Source organism: Rhopalosiphum padi, chromosome 4 (genome assembly GCF_020882245.1).
Source record: "Rhopalosiphum padi isolate XX-2018 chromosome 4, ASM2088224v1, whole genome shotgun sequence".
Taxonomy (NCBI): Eukaryota; Metazoa; Arthropoda; class Insecta; order Hemiptera; family Aphididae; genus Rhopalosiphum; species Rhopalosiphum padi.
The window spans coordinates 33,416,623-33,436,213 of record NC_083600.1 but is presented as its reverse complement, the minus strand read 5'-3'; the positions used below and the strand labels follow the sequence as shown (position 1 = coordinate 33,436,213).

Here is a 19,591-nt window from a genome sequence, read left to right as displayed (position 1 = left end):
TTCACAGGTTTCTTGTAGGAATGGACAGGTCAGTATAGACAGTACATCATTATACAATAGTGATTTGGAATTTCTTGATTTTGAACATAATGTACGTATGTAGGTTTGTAAAGTCCAAGTAAAACTTTTGTAATTAGTCGTGCAGCATGACGAAGTTCTATAAGTAGACAGGACTTTTCAGTTTGCTCCCGACGGACACGTTCGATTAGGCGTGTGCTTCAAGATAGTTGATAATTTTTATATCGTAACTCGTCACTGCATGCAATTCTAATGGGAATATGCATTGTCTGATTGACATAGTCATAGTGGGTAGTGCAAATTGTATCGTTTTGCTCCCATGCTTTTTGCAACATACTTGTTTTAATATTATTTTAGAATAATTGAAAATTATTTTTTAAGTGCACTCTATATAGAAGTACTAATTGGTAATAGGTATTATTCATTAAAATATTTGTATTTGGATATCGAGTACTTTAAAGTTATACATTTTTATTTTTTTTTACATTTTTGAAGATTAGAATGCATTATCTTTTACCCATTATATTTTTAGACACTCTAAATAAAAAAAAATGTCGATATAATCAATGATTATATAATATATATTGCCCACTCCCCAAAAAAATACGGTGACATCACATTTTATTAGGTAAAATGACTGCAGATAATTTTAATTAACAATGTCTCATAAATGGATAAATTTTCAAATACAACAATATATAACCTACAGCAATAATTAAAGTATTAAACATAATGAATAATATTATCTAATGAATTCCTTATATTATAATACACATCATTTTGATATTATATTATTTTTATATCTACTTACAACATTAAAAAGAGAACAATCATTTTATTTATCTTGAATGCTAGACCGCTAGGGGGAGGCACGTGTAACCTAACCTGTGTAAGTGGTGTATTTTAGGTGGGAGGGGATGATTTACATGGGGCATAGATCCCCTCTTGGTCTTTTATATTTTATTGATTTAAGTATAATCATGTTTTTTATATTTTAGTGATATAAGATAATATTACAGAAATATAGAATAAAATTATCGACAATATTACACTATACTTACCTATATTATAATATTGATATGAATATAAGCATTAAAAAATATTATGATCGATGCCCGTAGTCCATAAATGGCTTACTGCTAATTATGATTGAAAATATTGTCAATCGCCATTATTTTTAATAGCCATCCCGCTATAATCATTCATTATTTGATTGCTATTTTAAGGTAATAGGTAGCTTGGTAGCTAGTGGATCTGTAGTAAATGATAAAAATCATATACAATATTTCAATTTTCAGCTACCTATTTAATACTTTTATGTGATACCTAATGCATAACATATTGGTATTGCGGGGCAAGGGTATGTAGTAAGTAGTATGTTATAAGTTATAACTAATATTGTAATATATTATGAGTTCGCTTGACGTTCTAAATAATTGCAGTAATACAATAGAAAAAATAGAATACAGGTAACAATTGAACTAAAACATTAAAATACGAGTTATTAAATTTAAACATAGTTATCTTATAAGAATTGTTACTTGCAGTTTCATAAATATATACCTATATAAATGTGTAGTTACTGATAATATTATCAACCCTTAACATTTTTAAGAAACAATATTTGTGAATTTGTGATTGTGATAGTAAGTGTACCTGAGGACTACCCTTGAAAAATGATATATTTGCGATTTGCCAACGTACAACGTATATTCCCCATCCCCTTCCCCCTTGACAAAATCCTAAATACGCCACTAGTCTGCTCATGTTTATACCTATTACTTATTTAATATTTATTACATATTTACTGTACGTCTGTACCTATACCTAATTTACCTATAGTTACTGATTATGAAACCATATCACCTAAATTAAATTCATACTTATTAGTTTTTGCAATTTCCACCTAATTATTTTTAAATGATATAAAATACAATAACAGTAAGAGATCTCAAAGTTAGCAAAATTTTATAAAAATACCAAGCGAATAAACTTTTTAGTTTTTATCACTATTAAATGTAAAAATCAAAAAAATCATTATTGTTTGTTGATCACAAAAACAAAAATAAAATTAATAACGATTAATTATTTACGTCACTCATATCGTATATTATATTATTTATATTATACCTAATTATTATTGCCATAGCTAATGGAACGAACCGCTCGTTTGACGTAATGTCGTACTGCAGGGCAACCGTCGCACGCCCGGTACAATACCAACCGGTTTCGCGTGGTTTTGCCGAGTCTATTATCAAATCGTAATGCAATCGTCACTATCACAACTTTACTAGCGCAGACGTAGTCGGTTAGCCGTTAGTAGTCACTACTCACTAGTCAGTCACGCAATCACTGTGGGAGTAGGATATCACCATGGTGGCGTGGTTCACCCGCCACTTACCACTCCCTTGTTAGTATGTATTTGTACAGTTGTACTGTTTTAGTAATGTAATGATTGCCACGCGGTTAGTTTGTGCGCGTGTCAGTTGAACGCCTGTCCGTTGTTGGTTCGATCGGTACTCGAGTGATTGTAGAACTATAATTTATCGATTCTGCGATCTGCAAAACATTAGAACGTATTTCGTTTTGTTGTTCCATTCGACACAACACTGCGACAGTGGCGCTCTGAAAAACTGATTTCATTCCCGGTAATAACAACTTTCGTCCGACAAATCTGAAAATTCATATTTATTTTAATTTTAATACTTACCTAACGGTTATATAATGTCTTACATTATTGATACATCCGTAATAACTAATCATCTAACCACTTTAAATTTGAGAAAGTAAATAAATATATTTATTCAAATAAATGTTCCGCTGTCATCAAAATTTAAGTTATAAACAATTATCATTATACATTATAATATAAACTATTATTAAATTGCATTTTGCATATAATTTTTAAAGTTAAAGAATGTTCTCATTGAAAATTGCAAACTAAATATCTTTACTTATTATATATATATTAAAGAAAAAACATTATGTTCCGCTTGATTTGACTTTATTATTAGTAATAAGTAATAACTAATAAACTAAAAAGTAGTCGACTTCAGGTATACTTGAATTTCACGATAGGTGTCTCAAAAAAAAATAATAACTTCGTCAAATAAACATCATGAATATGTCATAATTAATGTGACCTATATTAATTTGGAGTTCATGATTAAATTATTTTCATAACATAAATTAGGTAATAAATAATAACTACCTATATGCGGCAGATAATAAGTTTTATTAAATGATAACAATATCTTCTACACCAATATAGAATCTATATAGTATAACTACTAATATAATTAAATTAAAAACTATATTTAAAAAAACAAATAAATATACCATATACTTATTAAATTTATTTTCCACAGTAAATATTAATTACTAATGACATATGTAGACACTAGACGACTAGACGTGTATACTGTATACTGTATAGTAAATTATAATTATTATGACAACATACCTTAATAAATAATATAAAGGCCTATTCGGTAACAATGTATTGTATAATGTTTAGTAATTTGTAACAATTACAAAATGTATCTACTGTGAAACTAATTGAATCTCTATATCTACTATTTGTTATATCTTATAATAGTTAAAATATATAATAGGTACATTAATACTCCACATATTATTATAGAAATTGTAGCGTCTTGTGTGTCATTTATAATATCGTGTGCACATTGGTAGATTAATGATCACGCAAACAAGAAGTAAAAAAAGGAAAACGTATTAATTTTAAGTTGAATATATCTACATACCTAGATTCCTATATTATAAACATGACGCAAATTAAACGTGCATATTATGTATAATGTACACATACTAAAATATCTAAATGATTATTTCACTTATTTCGATGTATATGTGCAATGTGCATGCGTAAAAAAAATATTACAAACGTATTAAATTATACATAATTTTATTATTTTTAGTAATGTTTTGTCTTTAAAAAAATAAAATTGTTTAAATGAAGTTGAAAAATATTGGTATGGATTAACATTCCGTAAAATATTCCTGTCTCCAAAATTAAAATTTCAAATTTTTTTAAACAGTCGTCACGGGACGCCTGGCAGATGTGAAACATCAGCAATTTTCTCTTTGTAATAATGTTGAAAATTATTATTATTAATTTTTTGCCGAGCTTTGGTGAATTGAGCCGACAAATCACGATGTAGGTCTCACTACCGTACCGCGCCATTAGATGTTTCATAACAACAACAAATTTTTGATTCGAACTTGGATGTTTTATACAGGCCCACTTTAAATATTAAAACTTTTGAAAATTATAGTTGATTTATAAAATATTAAGGCAAAGAATTAATCATATAATTTCGTTAATACTTGTTTATATAATAATATTTTTAATCACTAGTTAATTTCTAGTAGGTTTATTGCGAATATTTTGGGTGTAGGCATGTGGAAAAAAAACAGTGCAGTTGTTGTTATTTTATGTGAAAAGTTATCATCACACTATTATAAAATCAATACGTTTCTAATTTCACCACTTAAAATCTGGTAAATATTACTATGTTTACTTACTATATTATAGTGGATACGATTCAATTCTCACAAAGTCCTTCTCAATTTAGAATCTATATTCTATATTGGTTAGTACTGTACTAATTTCAATTATACATCCAATAAATTTCACATCAAATGCACTATTAAACTAAGGCTGGTTTTGTATAATTTAGCTAGTTTAATCTCGAAATTTTAATTTTGTCTTCAGCTACAGTCCACAGAGATTATTTATTTCATTGTAATCTCAAAAAATATAACTAAAAAAATTAGATAGTTAAATACTGTTTAAAGATATACTCGTTTCTGTTATTCTGGTCTGATAATAAATTGCTATACATAAATATGAATTTCTATCTCGCATGCACAGAAATTTTAATTTTAGATGCCTATTAAAGCTTTGGAAAAATTACCTTTTTTCCATTCTGTGAATAGTAAATACTTTTTTTCCGCCCAACGTAATAATTATTGACGAATACACTAATTTCACGTATAAGTAGATGACTATAATAAAGACCTTATCATAAAGTTTAAAAAAAATATTTCGCTATGTTCAAAGTAATTGTTTTATCTTACCACTTATTATGTAAATTGAGCACAATAAGTATAGTTTGTACTTACTACTTGGACGTCAGTTTGGATATTTTTTTAATTACTTTTCCTAAAAACAAGCATTTGCATTGTAGATAGGTATATGTTACATGTAAATTTATTAGACTAATCTAAATTAACTAAAGCTAAAAATGTACCTACTTTGGAATGTTCATACATTATCATTTGTAATAAGTAGATAATAAGCATAAAGATATTTTTTGAATTACATAGTTATTATAATAGTTAGAAATTATCGAGATTTCCAATTTAATTGACATTACATACATACATCATAACATTAGGGGAAAATCTAATCTACTAAAATTAGAAAACTATGACACAAGTTGTCAGCTATGTAGTGTATACCTATTACCACTATTATGTCCTTCAAAACTGTTGTTTGACACCATTAATTATCATAAATATAATTGTTTTTATTAGTTGATATTATATTATAGTATTAATTATATTATGATCCATTGATCCATACTATATTTTAGGTGTACAATTATTATTGTGTTTATAATATATCGCTTTATTGATTTTTAACTAATTAAATCTTCTATATTATTTCAAATAGTTACCTACTGTATTTATTTATTGTTATTTGCATATGTTTACCATAGTTGTACATTTGACCAGTGTTGAATAAGATTTGTATGAATAACTAATATTTAACATTAAGTTATTTTTTTTTGATCGTTGGTTCACAAAAAAATATTATAAAAGTTTCCTATATTTAATGTATCAAATAAAAAAAAATGATTTCCTAGATTTCCAAGTAAAATGTATCATATTTATCATTGATGACCAAATAATAATTGATACAATTGTAACTTGCACATTTAAGTTTTTACTGGGGTAAATCGTAAGTATTATAATTTTAACCGATATAAAAAGTAAGATAAATATAGGTACATATTTTAATATTTACATTACAATAATATCATCTTTAAATAGATCCCTACAAATAAAATTGATTATATATTTTCGAACAAGCTATTAAAACCTATGTATAGTTCCATGTACAATTTTTTCGTTTAATGCCTTCCTACTTACATTGATACAAATTACAACAATTCGATGTATAGAGGGAAAACAGATATTATGATTTATTAGTTTATTTCTTCTTTTAAGTTGTATTAACATAAATATAATATATTCTAGAATTGCATGTTGATTTGAAATAAAATATTCAAAACGTGTTCAATTGTAAATAATGTATGTATGAAATGTTTTCATAAGATTTATGATTGCATATTTGCATATTTGAATCACTCATACATATACTGTGATCATTATTAGATGCAATACGCGTAATTAAGTATTACATTTTTTTTTACAGTGTTGGAATATTTAACTAAAAATTCCGTGGAATTAACCCTTTTACTGGAATAGACGTATATACTCGTCTACTGATAAGCAATTATGTGGTGTTGTAGACACATTTATGCTTCTTGTTATTTTAAAAATCAATTTTCATTAATGTATTAATACGAGAAGTTATCAACTATTATATCAATAGCTAACATAACTAATTAGTATCTGCTAAAATAATGACTAAAAAATATATATATATAAAAAAAATTTACCTTTAACAATTTACAATACAAAATAAATATAAATATTTAAAAATACAGTTTTATACCAATACAATATAGTGTATACCGAATAAAGTCAACGGGCGTTATTATTATGGTATATTCGAAAACTCTTTTTCTTTATTTCACAGTAGGATAAAAACTATTTTAATTGTTTGTGATTGTATATAATGTACTTATTCCTGGATATTTTTGTATGGTTTATTATTTTGATAAAAAATAATTCGTCAATGGCTGAAAAATAGGTAAAAATAGACTTTTTTACTTGCGCATGTTTATATATTATGATGTATAAACCAGTTATATCATATATATTAGATTTATTGTACCCAAGCTATACAATATAGATAAATATAGTATGTTCATGCTAAGAGATACGCAACATTAAATGTTCCGGCTGGACAACCTTGAATTTAAATGGGCAATGAACTTTTGGGATGTGAAACATATTACCAAAATACATATTTTGAGAAAAATTAAAAATTATAATACTTTTCGGACGCACAAGCACAATATAACATATTTTTTTTTAAACAGCAAAGCTGATATATTTTAAAGATTAGGATAGTCTTTTTTCTTAAAGTTTTTATATGATTATTAAGTTAATAAAGTTAGAGTAAGTTGAAATTTACGAACAATTTAATATTCAGTTTTTAAAACATTTTTTTTTGTTTTTGTCATTTATTCTAATATCATTTATTCATACCTGAGAGATAAGATAAAAAATAATTTAAATTTAAAATAGGTATTAAAAATTATAAAAGTTAACTCATTTTAAATGTATTTAGATTTGGTTATTAAATTAACCCTATATATAGTGTTTATTTATATCTTATCTGCGTATAGTAGTAAAAATTAACAATATCAAAGAAATCTTACCTAACTTATCGAATAAACATGGTTAAAATTTCGTTTTAAATATATTATTCGTTAATTTAAAATTACTTTAACTTTGTAAACTTTATTACCTACTCTAAAAATATATTTTATACAAAAAATTATTTAAAACAAATTGGGTAAGCTCACTCTGTGAGCATGTTAAATTCCCGATTTCTAAACGTATCTTAATACAACGCAATAAACTTCAATTCCATATACCTAACTATGTACAGTAACTATATACTAACAATAAATAAATATCTTAATATCAACAATCGTAACTATGTACTGATTACTAACTAAATATTATTCAGAATTATAATAGTTATTAGCTAATTTCTCAATAATAATAAATAAAAATATATTCACCATTTCTTATCTAATTCTATTATTTTTAAAGAATCTTTAATGTTTTAATTTTATTTATTTTTAACATTTATTTTGATTAGATGCAATATTTAAAGTATTTCATTTATTATGCATATAGATCTTATACTAAATGTCCAATTTATGCTGAAACTGTGAAATATATCAAAGACTAAGAGAATACGTTTTTATAACTCATCTGTAAATTATTTTTGAATAATTATACGTTGTATAATGTATATAGTCTAAAGTAATATGTACACAATTTAATATAAATAAGTTTTTTTATTTTTTGTGTTATGTGTGTTTCAGAAAGTACCTATCATTATCAACATTTAAATCATAAACAGCAAAGAGATAAGAATAAAAAATGAATAAATATCTGTTTGGGGTTGAGGTAAGTTATGTCTTGAATTGTTAAAAATTAAATTTATAAATGATTACGTGTATATTCTATTTTTATATTTATACATTTTAAGTAGCTTTAATTATATAAAACATAATCAAAAATATTTTTTAAATTAATAGTAATGTTTATAAATATATATAAAGCATTTATTCCATTGATCATCGACTATCATTCATTTTTCTTTTTATTATCAATATAATCATATATTCGTGTATAAATTATAATTATTATTCATGGTTTAGTATCCTCGTGGGAGGGCCGGCATTAATACCTATTGTCGGTTATAGTGTCAATATAATATTGTATATTATTTAGTATTTACTACCCAGGACTATTATATAAATGGTATACAAAATGGTAATTTTAACTATGAACACTATTATTATATCAAAAAGTTTGAAATTTTAGTTTTGGAAAATTTTAAATGCTCATAATTTTCACATTATAGCCACTTTAATTTTTCCACTGTTGTTAAAACTTTAAAAGATTAAAACTACTATCAATGTTTGGTTTTTAAAAAACTTATTTTTTTTGTTCTAATTTAAAACAAAATACTAAGTAAAAATTACGTATTACTTTTATGTATTTTACAATTTATAAACGAAGTTGATAATTTTCGATACTTCCAATTAAATTGATTATCTAAGTTCAATGATATTATGTTGCCCTATCGTACCGTATACGTACATACGATATCTATATTAAAAAGGAGATCAGTAATGGCATTTCTAGATATATTATGTTCAATGTTCATTTACATGATAAAGTTGTGTATATGACCCTTGTTTTGGGTTTGTGGATGGTAGTTACGAGCTAGGAGTGAGTTGGATCAAACATATCACATACCTACATGGTACGCATGCACTGTTCTAAGCAAAGACCTATTTGCATTAATCATAAACAAGTTTAAGGCTCATCTGACAGGTTACAGTTTATATTTTGCATGTTTCCTGCTCTTTAGCCTGAATAGCCTGAATTATGTTATTCTTTCCATTCCACCTGTTCGACTTACTTTATTTTTCCGCTCGCCACAACGGCACCACTATTCTTTAAACAGTTTAGTCAGTTTACCGCCTATTTATGTACAACGGTTGTATTTCACAAGTATTCGTGACTACTGTGAAAGTTTTATGTCAATCATAAACATGAGTGATCGTCCTATGGGTTTCAATTTGATTTTAAATGAACTAAATACTATTATTTAATAACTTTATCTATTGATTCAATTTATGTAATGCTTAATGTGTAATAGCATATACAAAATATCATAAAAAAGGATTCATTTCTATAGAAAATACCTATTATACATTATATTACATACACAATTCATTTTATACATTTTCATAACTAAAAATATTAATCTTTGTGAGATATGTTGAATAATTTTATCATTGACCCACTATTATTAACAAACATTTCAAGTTCCATTTTTATTTTTCAGTCAAAGTATAATAAAAGATTATAAATTTTTTTTTTTTTTGTCATATTTTATTATCATGCCGTTTTTCAAGTTTTCCTTTTTTTAAGTTATCACTTTATATTTTTTATTTATTACTATTAAGTAGATTTTTTTTGTTGAAAATATTGATTTTTAAATTTTAAATCAATGGTTAATCTAATGTATTACAAGGCCTTAAAAATGTTGTGGAGACAGTAAGATATTCTCCACTTATGTAATACATTAAATAGTATGTACATTTTTTCTAGTTTCTCATACGGTCATACCATATCGATCATGAGGTAATACTAGGTTAAAAAATTACTCAACCTAATCTAATAATTAAAATTATGAAAAAATGTCAAATCCCAATACCGACATTAAATTTTGTAATAAAAATTATAGAAGTATAGCGCAGTGCTCCCTTCTCTTATGCCATCCAGCCTAGTTAAAAAAAATACCAACAAAATTACTTATTGTATTATATTTGTTTATTTACTGATTGTAATTGTTTTCTTTATTTCTAATAATAGAAAAAAATATATGTATAAAAATAATTTAATTATTTAAAAGTAATATTTGCTTAATAGTTAATATTTATTATAAGTCATTAATTTATTGAATTAATTAATTATAATATTTCTAAAGTTAAATATAAAAAACTGCCTTATTATCTGAGATTATGATTTTAAGTGATATATTTTATTACTGATACTTGGGCCTATATGTGTTTTTGCAAAATGTGAGTCCCGTATATTATAATATAACATATCAGTAGATAATATTATTCCTTTAAACTATTGTATCGTTTGATTTAGTGTATCTACTGTTGCCAATATTTTAATTTCAAAGAAATTTGATAATAGGATTATGTTATAGCATAAAGTAAAAAGTTTATTAACTACCCCTTGTCCCTTATTTCCTATATTTAAAAGAACAACGGAAGAGTTAATTATTATAATTTTCTATTTAAATTGTTAGGAGACAAGTAAGAGAAGGGACCTAAATTACGCACTAGCAATAATTTCCTTCTATCATGCTCGGTCGATTATGTTGAAAACCACTTTGTTTCATTATAATTATTTGGTAGTTTCAGTGACCTATTAGGAAACTTAGTGACCTTTATCACATGCCATTAGGGTACTTATATAACTAATGAAGATACATTTTTATTTATTTATTTTTATGATTGATCTTTACTTTATGAATATATTAATAACAATTTAATAAAATAATCTATAATTATATTTTTTGGATTTATACTTATATAAGATGAAGTATAATTGAAAATAATAAATTATAGTTTAATATTTTTTATATATTCTGATATTTCAAATTTGTTATAAGTTTGTTATTGGTTATATATTTTTAAATCATGTATAGTGTATACTTGCATAATAGATTACAATGTTGGCTATCCTCGAAAATGTAGGTATTGCTGAGGATATTCTGGAGTTTCACTTACATACAAAAAAATAACTAAATTACGCTAAAAATATAATAAAAAACTAAATAAATATCACCACCGTGTTAGCCACCCGGAACCACAAAATAATCAATATTCAATCAAAGCAGAGTCACATCTATATTTCCAATTTTTATTAATTTTGCGTGATATTAAATTATAATTTGTTTAATAATTTAAAACAAATTTGTTTGATTTTATAGTAGAAACGATATTCAAAGTTCTATTTCGAGGTTGTTACTTGTAGCAAATTTAATTTATATTTGTTATTGTAGGGACCAAAAGTAAAACATTTTCAGTATTTGAAATATAATCAAAAAAATTTGCGAAAAACTAGAATTTTTACGTAAAATTGATTTCTAACTAAATTGTTTTTTTTTGTATTAAACCTCACCTAAGTATAGAAACTTGAAATTTTCAGCGAATATTCATATTAGAAATTAATAGGCATAAATTAGTTTTCAAACAAAATAACAAAATTTTTAAAAATATTTGTAGGTAAACGTTAATTTATTCTCATCGTCATTCAAAGCGCATATAGTCTAAAATATTATCAAATCAATTAATTATAAGTTTTAACAGTAGGTATGTAAACAATTTTGCTAGTGTAGCTGCACAAGAGTAAATCCGTATAAATTATTTAACTTTCTTATTTTTTTTTTCTTATTTGTTACTAACATTGATTTAAAATATATAAACCTATACCTACTGTAGCTATTAGAACACAAATTATTTAAATTTCATATTTTCATAAATTCAACGTTTCCTTAAATTAATTTATAAATCACAATCTACAACAATGAAAATACGAAACATTACTTTGTACGTATATTAAACATAAAACAACTAGAAAATATTTAAATTCATATATTATACATATAATTTTATGTTGTTATGAATTCGTGTATCTGTTGTATTATTATTCAAGCGTGATTAAGTATCATTAACAAATTATCACTACTGGAAAAATGTAATTTTTTTCACCTTTTAACTGCTTAAATATTTTCTCATAAATATAATAAATTATTGATCGCATACAAATATTTAATGTTAGGTTTGTATTTGTACAAATTAAATGTTCAAGAATAACTTAGAATTGATTAAAAAAAAATAATGATTGTTTTAAATAAAAATTATTTTTATGATTACATAGTATCAAATAAATAAAAGTCTTAAAGTTTTAAAAATATATCTTTAACTGTAGTATAAATACAAATGAAAAGGGGTTGTGTTATCCTGTAAATCTGTATAGTAATGTACTAATGTATCATCAATCATAATTTTAAATACTATCTGACCTAAATATTTCCATGTTGTCGATAATTGTATTAATAAAAATAAATGTAGACACGATGTATGGTAAATACATCGTGTCTAAAGTGTAGTTACATCGTGTAGTTACCTACTTATAATATTTCAGTAAAAATAACAAATATTAAAATAATTATATTAACTATAACACATTTTGAAATAAAATATAAGTACTGTTGAAAATCATTCTTTAATATTACTTTAAAGTTTGAATATTGAAGTCCCTTGTTCTTTATTTGTTGGTACCTAATTTGTTTAAACTTTATATAGTTTTGAACAATTATTGTATGCTTATCATATTATTATCCGCGTATTAGATATAGGGACGGATTGCACCGATTCTTTGATTCCTTATTTCACATTGGAGTCGAAATTAAAATCAGAATAAATTCATTAACACAATTAAATAAATATATAAATACATTTATCTAGTCCGAGAGATTACTCAATCAATTTTACAAATCAGTATTCAGTGCAAATACTGAGGATTCTGTAGAGGCAGCCGTTGCAGTTAAGGGCCGTCAGGCTTATAGACCGATCGGTTTGATTTTAGATAAAATATATTATTATGATTTAATCTACTGATACATTTATATAATTATGATTTTAATAACTAAACCAAACTAATTATTCTAAATTATTATATACTTTGACTGAATTGTGTAAAATGTGCTTGCATTTCCGCCGAAAGCCAATAAATTGAATGAATACTTAGTTGCGGCATTGCATATAAAATATAATTTTAAACAACTCAATAATATTTAGGTATTTTTAATAAGTAAATGTTATAACTGAGATTTATATTTCTTAGATGTGTATTAAAACGTTATGTATTACAAACCAACAAAAAACAATTGCAGTTTGTTTAATGTAGAGATGCGTATTCTGATGGATCAGCCAAAAAAAACATTACCCCAATATAAATGATTCTGATGCACAACCCTAAATTTGTATATTGATTATTGATATAATTGACAAGTAGTAATAATTTTCGTGCTAAATTGCTTAGCTAAAATTTATTTATTTATTTCATGTATAGTAATATTATTTCTCGAACGTATGTGACTACCGCCTTATCTGACTGTAATGTCGTAGTCGCTCACCGACGTATTTCCCACAGTATGTCTGCTGTAGAGTAGGCTTGGTCGTGATCAGTGGTCAGTCTGACTTTCGTCAACTATTCCTAGCGACAGCGACAGCGAAACGATTAGATCTGGTGCCACATAATTCAAGCCATTTAACGAACCTCGGGAAATTATTTTTGGTAAAACTACTGAACTCCTGTGTACTAGTTTCTAGATAACCGATGATTGCAAAAACTTAAATATTTATTATTATATACCAATTAATACTATATATGTGTACTATATGAGTACTTTATGTTGGATTTAAAGTATGTTGTACAATACTGTCAAAAATTATTGTTTCATAAATATTCCTATTTTCTAGCTGTTCTATAAATTTTCAGCTCTATGTAATGATACAAAAATATTTTTTTTATTGTAATCCAAATACATTAAATATTAAGACCAATGCATTCGGCTCAAAATCTAAAATTTAAAGTCAAAACAATGTTTTGACTGTTGAGCTGATTCAGTATTTAAAGTTTATGTAGAGTACTAGAGTATACTACAAAAGTTTTTATTAGGACCTTTATAGGTAGTGAAAAAACTTACCAATCACAAAAGAAGTTATAATAACATTAAGACATTGAAGTTTAAACCTATATTTATCGTAAAACAAATCGCTAAAGTAGGTATAGCAAATAGTTTCGTTATTTTCGTCAATAAACTTTTATTTTAATTTGTTTTAATAAAAATTAGACTTTTAGGTGTGTATTTTGCTGTAACTTATATTGTTTACCTGAAATGCTTCACTTAATACATATTTAATATACATATTAATGTATCAAGGGCAAGTTATATAACAAAATATATTAATATTTATTTGTATTTTACTAAGTATATTATTTACCTTGTATGTGGGTACATTTTCCTTATTATATACAGTTATAAATTTTAATCATAATAATATTGTTTTATAAGATTGAATTAATTTAATTTTGTAATTTAAATTACAAGATTACATTAATTTTATTAATTCAATTTTTAATTGGTGGTTACTCATTGCAATTTTCTCATACAAAACTATAAATAAAACAATAATGACTAAATGATTAAGTATCTACCTATCCATTTTCAAAAATATATTGATTATTATTCTTAAAGATTACTGATTTGTGGATACGTATGAATTGAATTAATTTTTCTAGTCTAACCTTACTGTAGGTACTATTTTTTTTTTTAATATTTTTATGAAAATTCTAATTTGTTTCTCGGAGAATGTCCGAGAATAATTAAATAATAATAATTTTAACCGTTAACAATGACGCGGTTTTCATGTTTAATTAAAATATTCCAAATTAAAAGTGTATTTGTACGACCGCCAACCAATACGTAGACATAATTCTATAGGCACGTACGTATTTATATATTATGACACAATTTTAATTAATAGTATCGCTATAATCCTATAAAGTATGATAAATATTAATAAAATAACATTAATATTATATTGACCTATACTCTATAGTCTATATAGTATATAATTTAGTACCTATTGACTATTATGATTTATAAATATAAATGTAAAACGTGAAGATTAAATTAAAAATTTCAACTAGTACACAATATAAGATCGGTTTTATAAATTTAAAAAAATGTATCAGTGTTTTATACAGCTCGTACACTATACTACGGGTACACATTACTTTACTTACCGACTATTTTAATTTATAATATTATCTTTTACGTAATGTATAGTTAGGTACCAGTAAGGTATAGACGTATAGTGCATAGAGTCTAACTGTCTAAGTCACGCTTTTGTTATTAGATGATTCCTCCTTAGTTAACTTATTGTAAATAATATGGGTTGTGGCTTATATTTATATTTAGTTGTAATAAAATCGCACAACATACTCATAATACATATATAGTTATAGAAATTATTTGACCTTATTAAGAATACAAAAGAAAACAATTATAAAAAATACAATTTTATAAACACTAATCGTGTCCACAATAATACTACGACTATGTTTTCTACATAGTATTTCTTAACCTTTATTATTATATTAAAATATATTATCAATGCCGTTTTGGTTTTTCATATTCTTCCTCTACGAATAAAGTATGTAATAGCAATCCCATCAGATTAATATTATCATAGATGTATAGTATACATTCTTTTTAATCAATATCGTATGTATATAAAACGACTATATATGGCTTCAAAAAAAAAAATCATATTATACAATATCTGATAATAACTATATATAGGTGTCAAGCTATTTTTTTCTTTTTTCTTTTTCTGTTAGTTGTCAGTTTCAGAGCATCGTGGACGATTTTTGTACGCTTTTTCGAGAGCCTCTCATTTAATAGAATTTCGGAAAAAAAATCCTAGTATAAATGTTAATCAATTCATATACTTGCTTAATTATAATAAGAGCTGGGATTTGGATACTTGCTCAAAAAACTATCGAAAAGTGTTTTAAAAAATGACAAATAATACATTTTAAAAATTTCTAATCAAAACCCTTGAAAAATTACCCATATTTTTTGATAGACACGCAATGAGATGAATACAATGATTTAACATTTAAAAATTTTAACACTTCTTTGTTTTAAATAAACTAAAAATAATACAAAAACAAAATATCAAACTTGCATACACACAATATTTAATTACAATTAACCCGCCGTATTATATCCTTAATGTTTATATCGAGAATATTTATTTTTCCAGTACGGTAAATTTTTCTAACTACCCATTTAATATTATACACAACACGATACACAGGTCTAGCATATTATAGACCGCACAAATTACATAAACTTGGATTACCTACTCGGCTACTCATAACTCATTAGTTAACTACTATATACACCATTCAATGCATGCCGTGTCTATGTGTATATACAAAGCTTTGTGGTGAATGTGTATGTGATATGGGCTATTCAGGTGTTGGTGTCGACGGTTGGTGTGAGGAGTAATAGCAGCCGGCACGTGGTATCGCCGCTGCACGCCGCGGGCCGGTCTGGTGGAGCGCCGTGCGACGGCACCGCCCGCCGTGGATTCGTTGTATGAAAGTGTCGAGCAGCAGCGGCAGAGTTTGTGGAGGAGGAGGCGGAGGCGGTGTTTGCGGCAACGGCGACGGAGACGGCAACGACGCTGGAAGCCGCGGTGACGGCGGTGGCGGTGGCGGCGGTGCGCCCAACAACAACAACAACAGCAGCAGCAGCAGCAGCACCAGCACCAGTACCAGCACCAGCAGCCCTCCGTGCAGTGAGGGTGGTGGCGGCGGCGGCGGCGGTAGCGGCCTGGTAGCTGGCGTGCTGGTCAGCGATCAGGGCGAAGTGATCAGCGACCGGTATGTGGGCGTGGCGAGGCAGTTCGCGTCGCGTCAAGCGTCCGAGCGTGGCTCGAACAAGGCCGACCAAAGCGACGGTAGTGACGACGAGACCACGCTCAGGCAAATGCTTGTGAGGTAAGCTACTAAGCACCATCACCATAGTTGCATGCTTGCCGACTACTTGACAAACGCCAACTACGCTGCTATTATAATCGTATATATATATATGTATACATTTTACATGATATTATACCAATAATATATTATAATAACTATTTATAGCATAACCTCCGTCCGTATTAATAGAAACGACACTACAAAATATTATACATATGTGTGTATGTTGTGTATATTATAAAAAAGATAAATGGACGGAGCCGGTCGGTGTAATAATCCGGCTAGTCTGTCCTAGAGAGCCTAGCCTATAACCTATGAGAATTAATTCAATCATACATCGGGAAGTATTGATCAATAATTGAAACCTATAATATTTTATAATTTTTTAAAACAATTATCGGACCACATCAGATTATTTTTTGCTCTCTTATTAGGTACATATACATATGTGCTCTCTGCAGTGATGGATAAAGAGAACACTCTTCGACCCGTCGACTCCGTTAAGTTAGGCCCGTTTTTGCCCATACTGGCCGTACTATTATACGCTATTGCAATTTGCAGTGCCATTATACGTATATACACACGTTGTATTAAAATGTATAATAAACCAAAATTGCCAGATGGACCCGTGTCAGGTATTAAAGCCCACATCGATAAATATAGCGTCAATATCTTTTCTTTGTTATCCAAGGCCAAGGCGTCTGCGATCGACTGATCGATATGTTCCGTATAACACTATTACACGAGTGACGGATACTTCACGAGTTAGGTTTTATGATTTTTACAGTCAATTCCAATAGTACGCATTATTGTAACTTCAAACAATATAGACAGTATCTATATTTAATGCATTCTATAGAATCAGTAGAATCACGCAAAACAAAGACTTTTCAAAAAATGACTCTTCTAAATTACTATGCCTATATATATTTATAGATATATATATAATACATATTATAATTTGTAATGTCTGTATAATTTCCAAATCAAACTTGTTCCCGCAATGGTCATATACGTATATGTATATAAAATATTAATAGGTATACGTATTAGTTATACATAGCATGCTTGTGGTTAATGTATGCACATATACCCAGCGACCAATTTTGAAAATTATTCCGTTAAAAAACGCTTCACATTTACGTTTATACATAATAATGTAATAACGTTATAATCGATATAAATATACAATAGGTAAACCTATACATTATATAATGTATATACATCAATATATAATCGATTAATCCCTTTCCAATGTAATTAAACGCGAAAACGTACTAATACCATCTACAATTTCCGACAAAATCAAATTTATAATAACCCAGTGATAAATAAAATAAAATAACAAAAATAATATATTTTAAAATATTTTTCAAATAACTAGAATCTGATAAAAAGATTTTTAATTTGCATTTCAAGTATTTTTCGTACGTACCTAATGTTTAATTTTCTTTTTACTTGTTATTACTTACTATAGATATATAATAGGTATAATTAATAATATATCATATTAATTAAATTTCTAAAAATTCTTAAAAGTATATAATCATTTTATAAATTAGGAAATTGACCGGAAAATTTTGTTCTAGATTTTGATATTATTTAATTTATCTACAAGTGCTACCGTACTAAACAAAAATCATAAACTACTCAATAATATACTATGTATTCATGTATGTATATATATATATATTGTATATGTATAAACAGTCATATTGTTTGTTTTTAATATCTAACTTTCAATTTCAACAAAGATGAAAATGTTTATCTAAAAATTTGGACGAATCTTCAAGTACTTATGAATTCATTCTTGGAATTTGAAATTCGTCTACCTATATCTTTCAAAAATACCAAGTTACTTTCTTATCTGATGTTTTTATTTTTATTTTTTTAACGCCTAATAATATTATAGATATAAGTATATAAGGTATTATATTTAAATAATATAAGTACAATATAGGTATTTCTAGAATTTTCCGTTAACTTCTAATGTATTGGAGTTGGTCGTCATTATTTATAAGAATTATAGGCTTTTCGTAGATTAAAAATTTAAATGTTTTTAATATAATGTACGTTATTGTTATAAAAAAATATTTAAAATATTTCTTAATCTCCATTGCTAGGTATGTGGAAGTAAAACGTTGCTTATACTGTCTAGACTTCATCGCATAAATATAAATAAATGTGATTATTAGAACAATGAAATTAATACAAACATTGTAAAGTATAATTAAAATGCAATAAATCGACGAAATATAGTAACTTTTTTAAGTCATAAATTATTTTATTCTTAAATATTTTGTAATATTTTAATAGATAAATATACTAGTATTTAAAATCAATAATAATATCTAATAGAAATTATATTTTATGATTTTAAGAAAAGGTTACTTTATAAGTAGATTTCCAAGTACATAATGTTATAGATACATTTAGCTTTTGGCATGTTTTGAATTTA

General features: G+C 26.2%; 1 protein-coding gene across 10 annotated transcripts in view; it reads left to right on the top strand.

Moving 5' to 3' along the window:
- The window catches only part of LOC132929058 (glucose transporter type 1-like), an 80,414-nt gene that overhangs the window by 36,014 nt on the left and 24,809 nt on the right, over window positions 1-19,591 (top strand). For 7 of the 10 annotated variants that reach the window (XM_060994103.1, XM_060994107.1, XM_060994102.1 and 4 more), the window contains exons 3-4: window positions 8,295-8,379; window positions 16,626-17,151. In XM_060994103.1, coding sequence (XP_060850086.1) covers window positions 16,748-17,151 — 404 coding nt within the window. In that variant the 5' untranslated portion in view covers window positions 8,295-8,379; window positions 16,626-16,747. Of the gene's footprint in view, window positions 1-2,459; window positions 2,667-8,294; window positions 8,380-16,625; window positions 17,152-19,591 lie in introns of those variants that run through there. The other 3 variants (XM_060994110.1, XM_060994111.1, XM_060994112.1) reach the window with 2 other exon arrangements.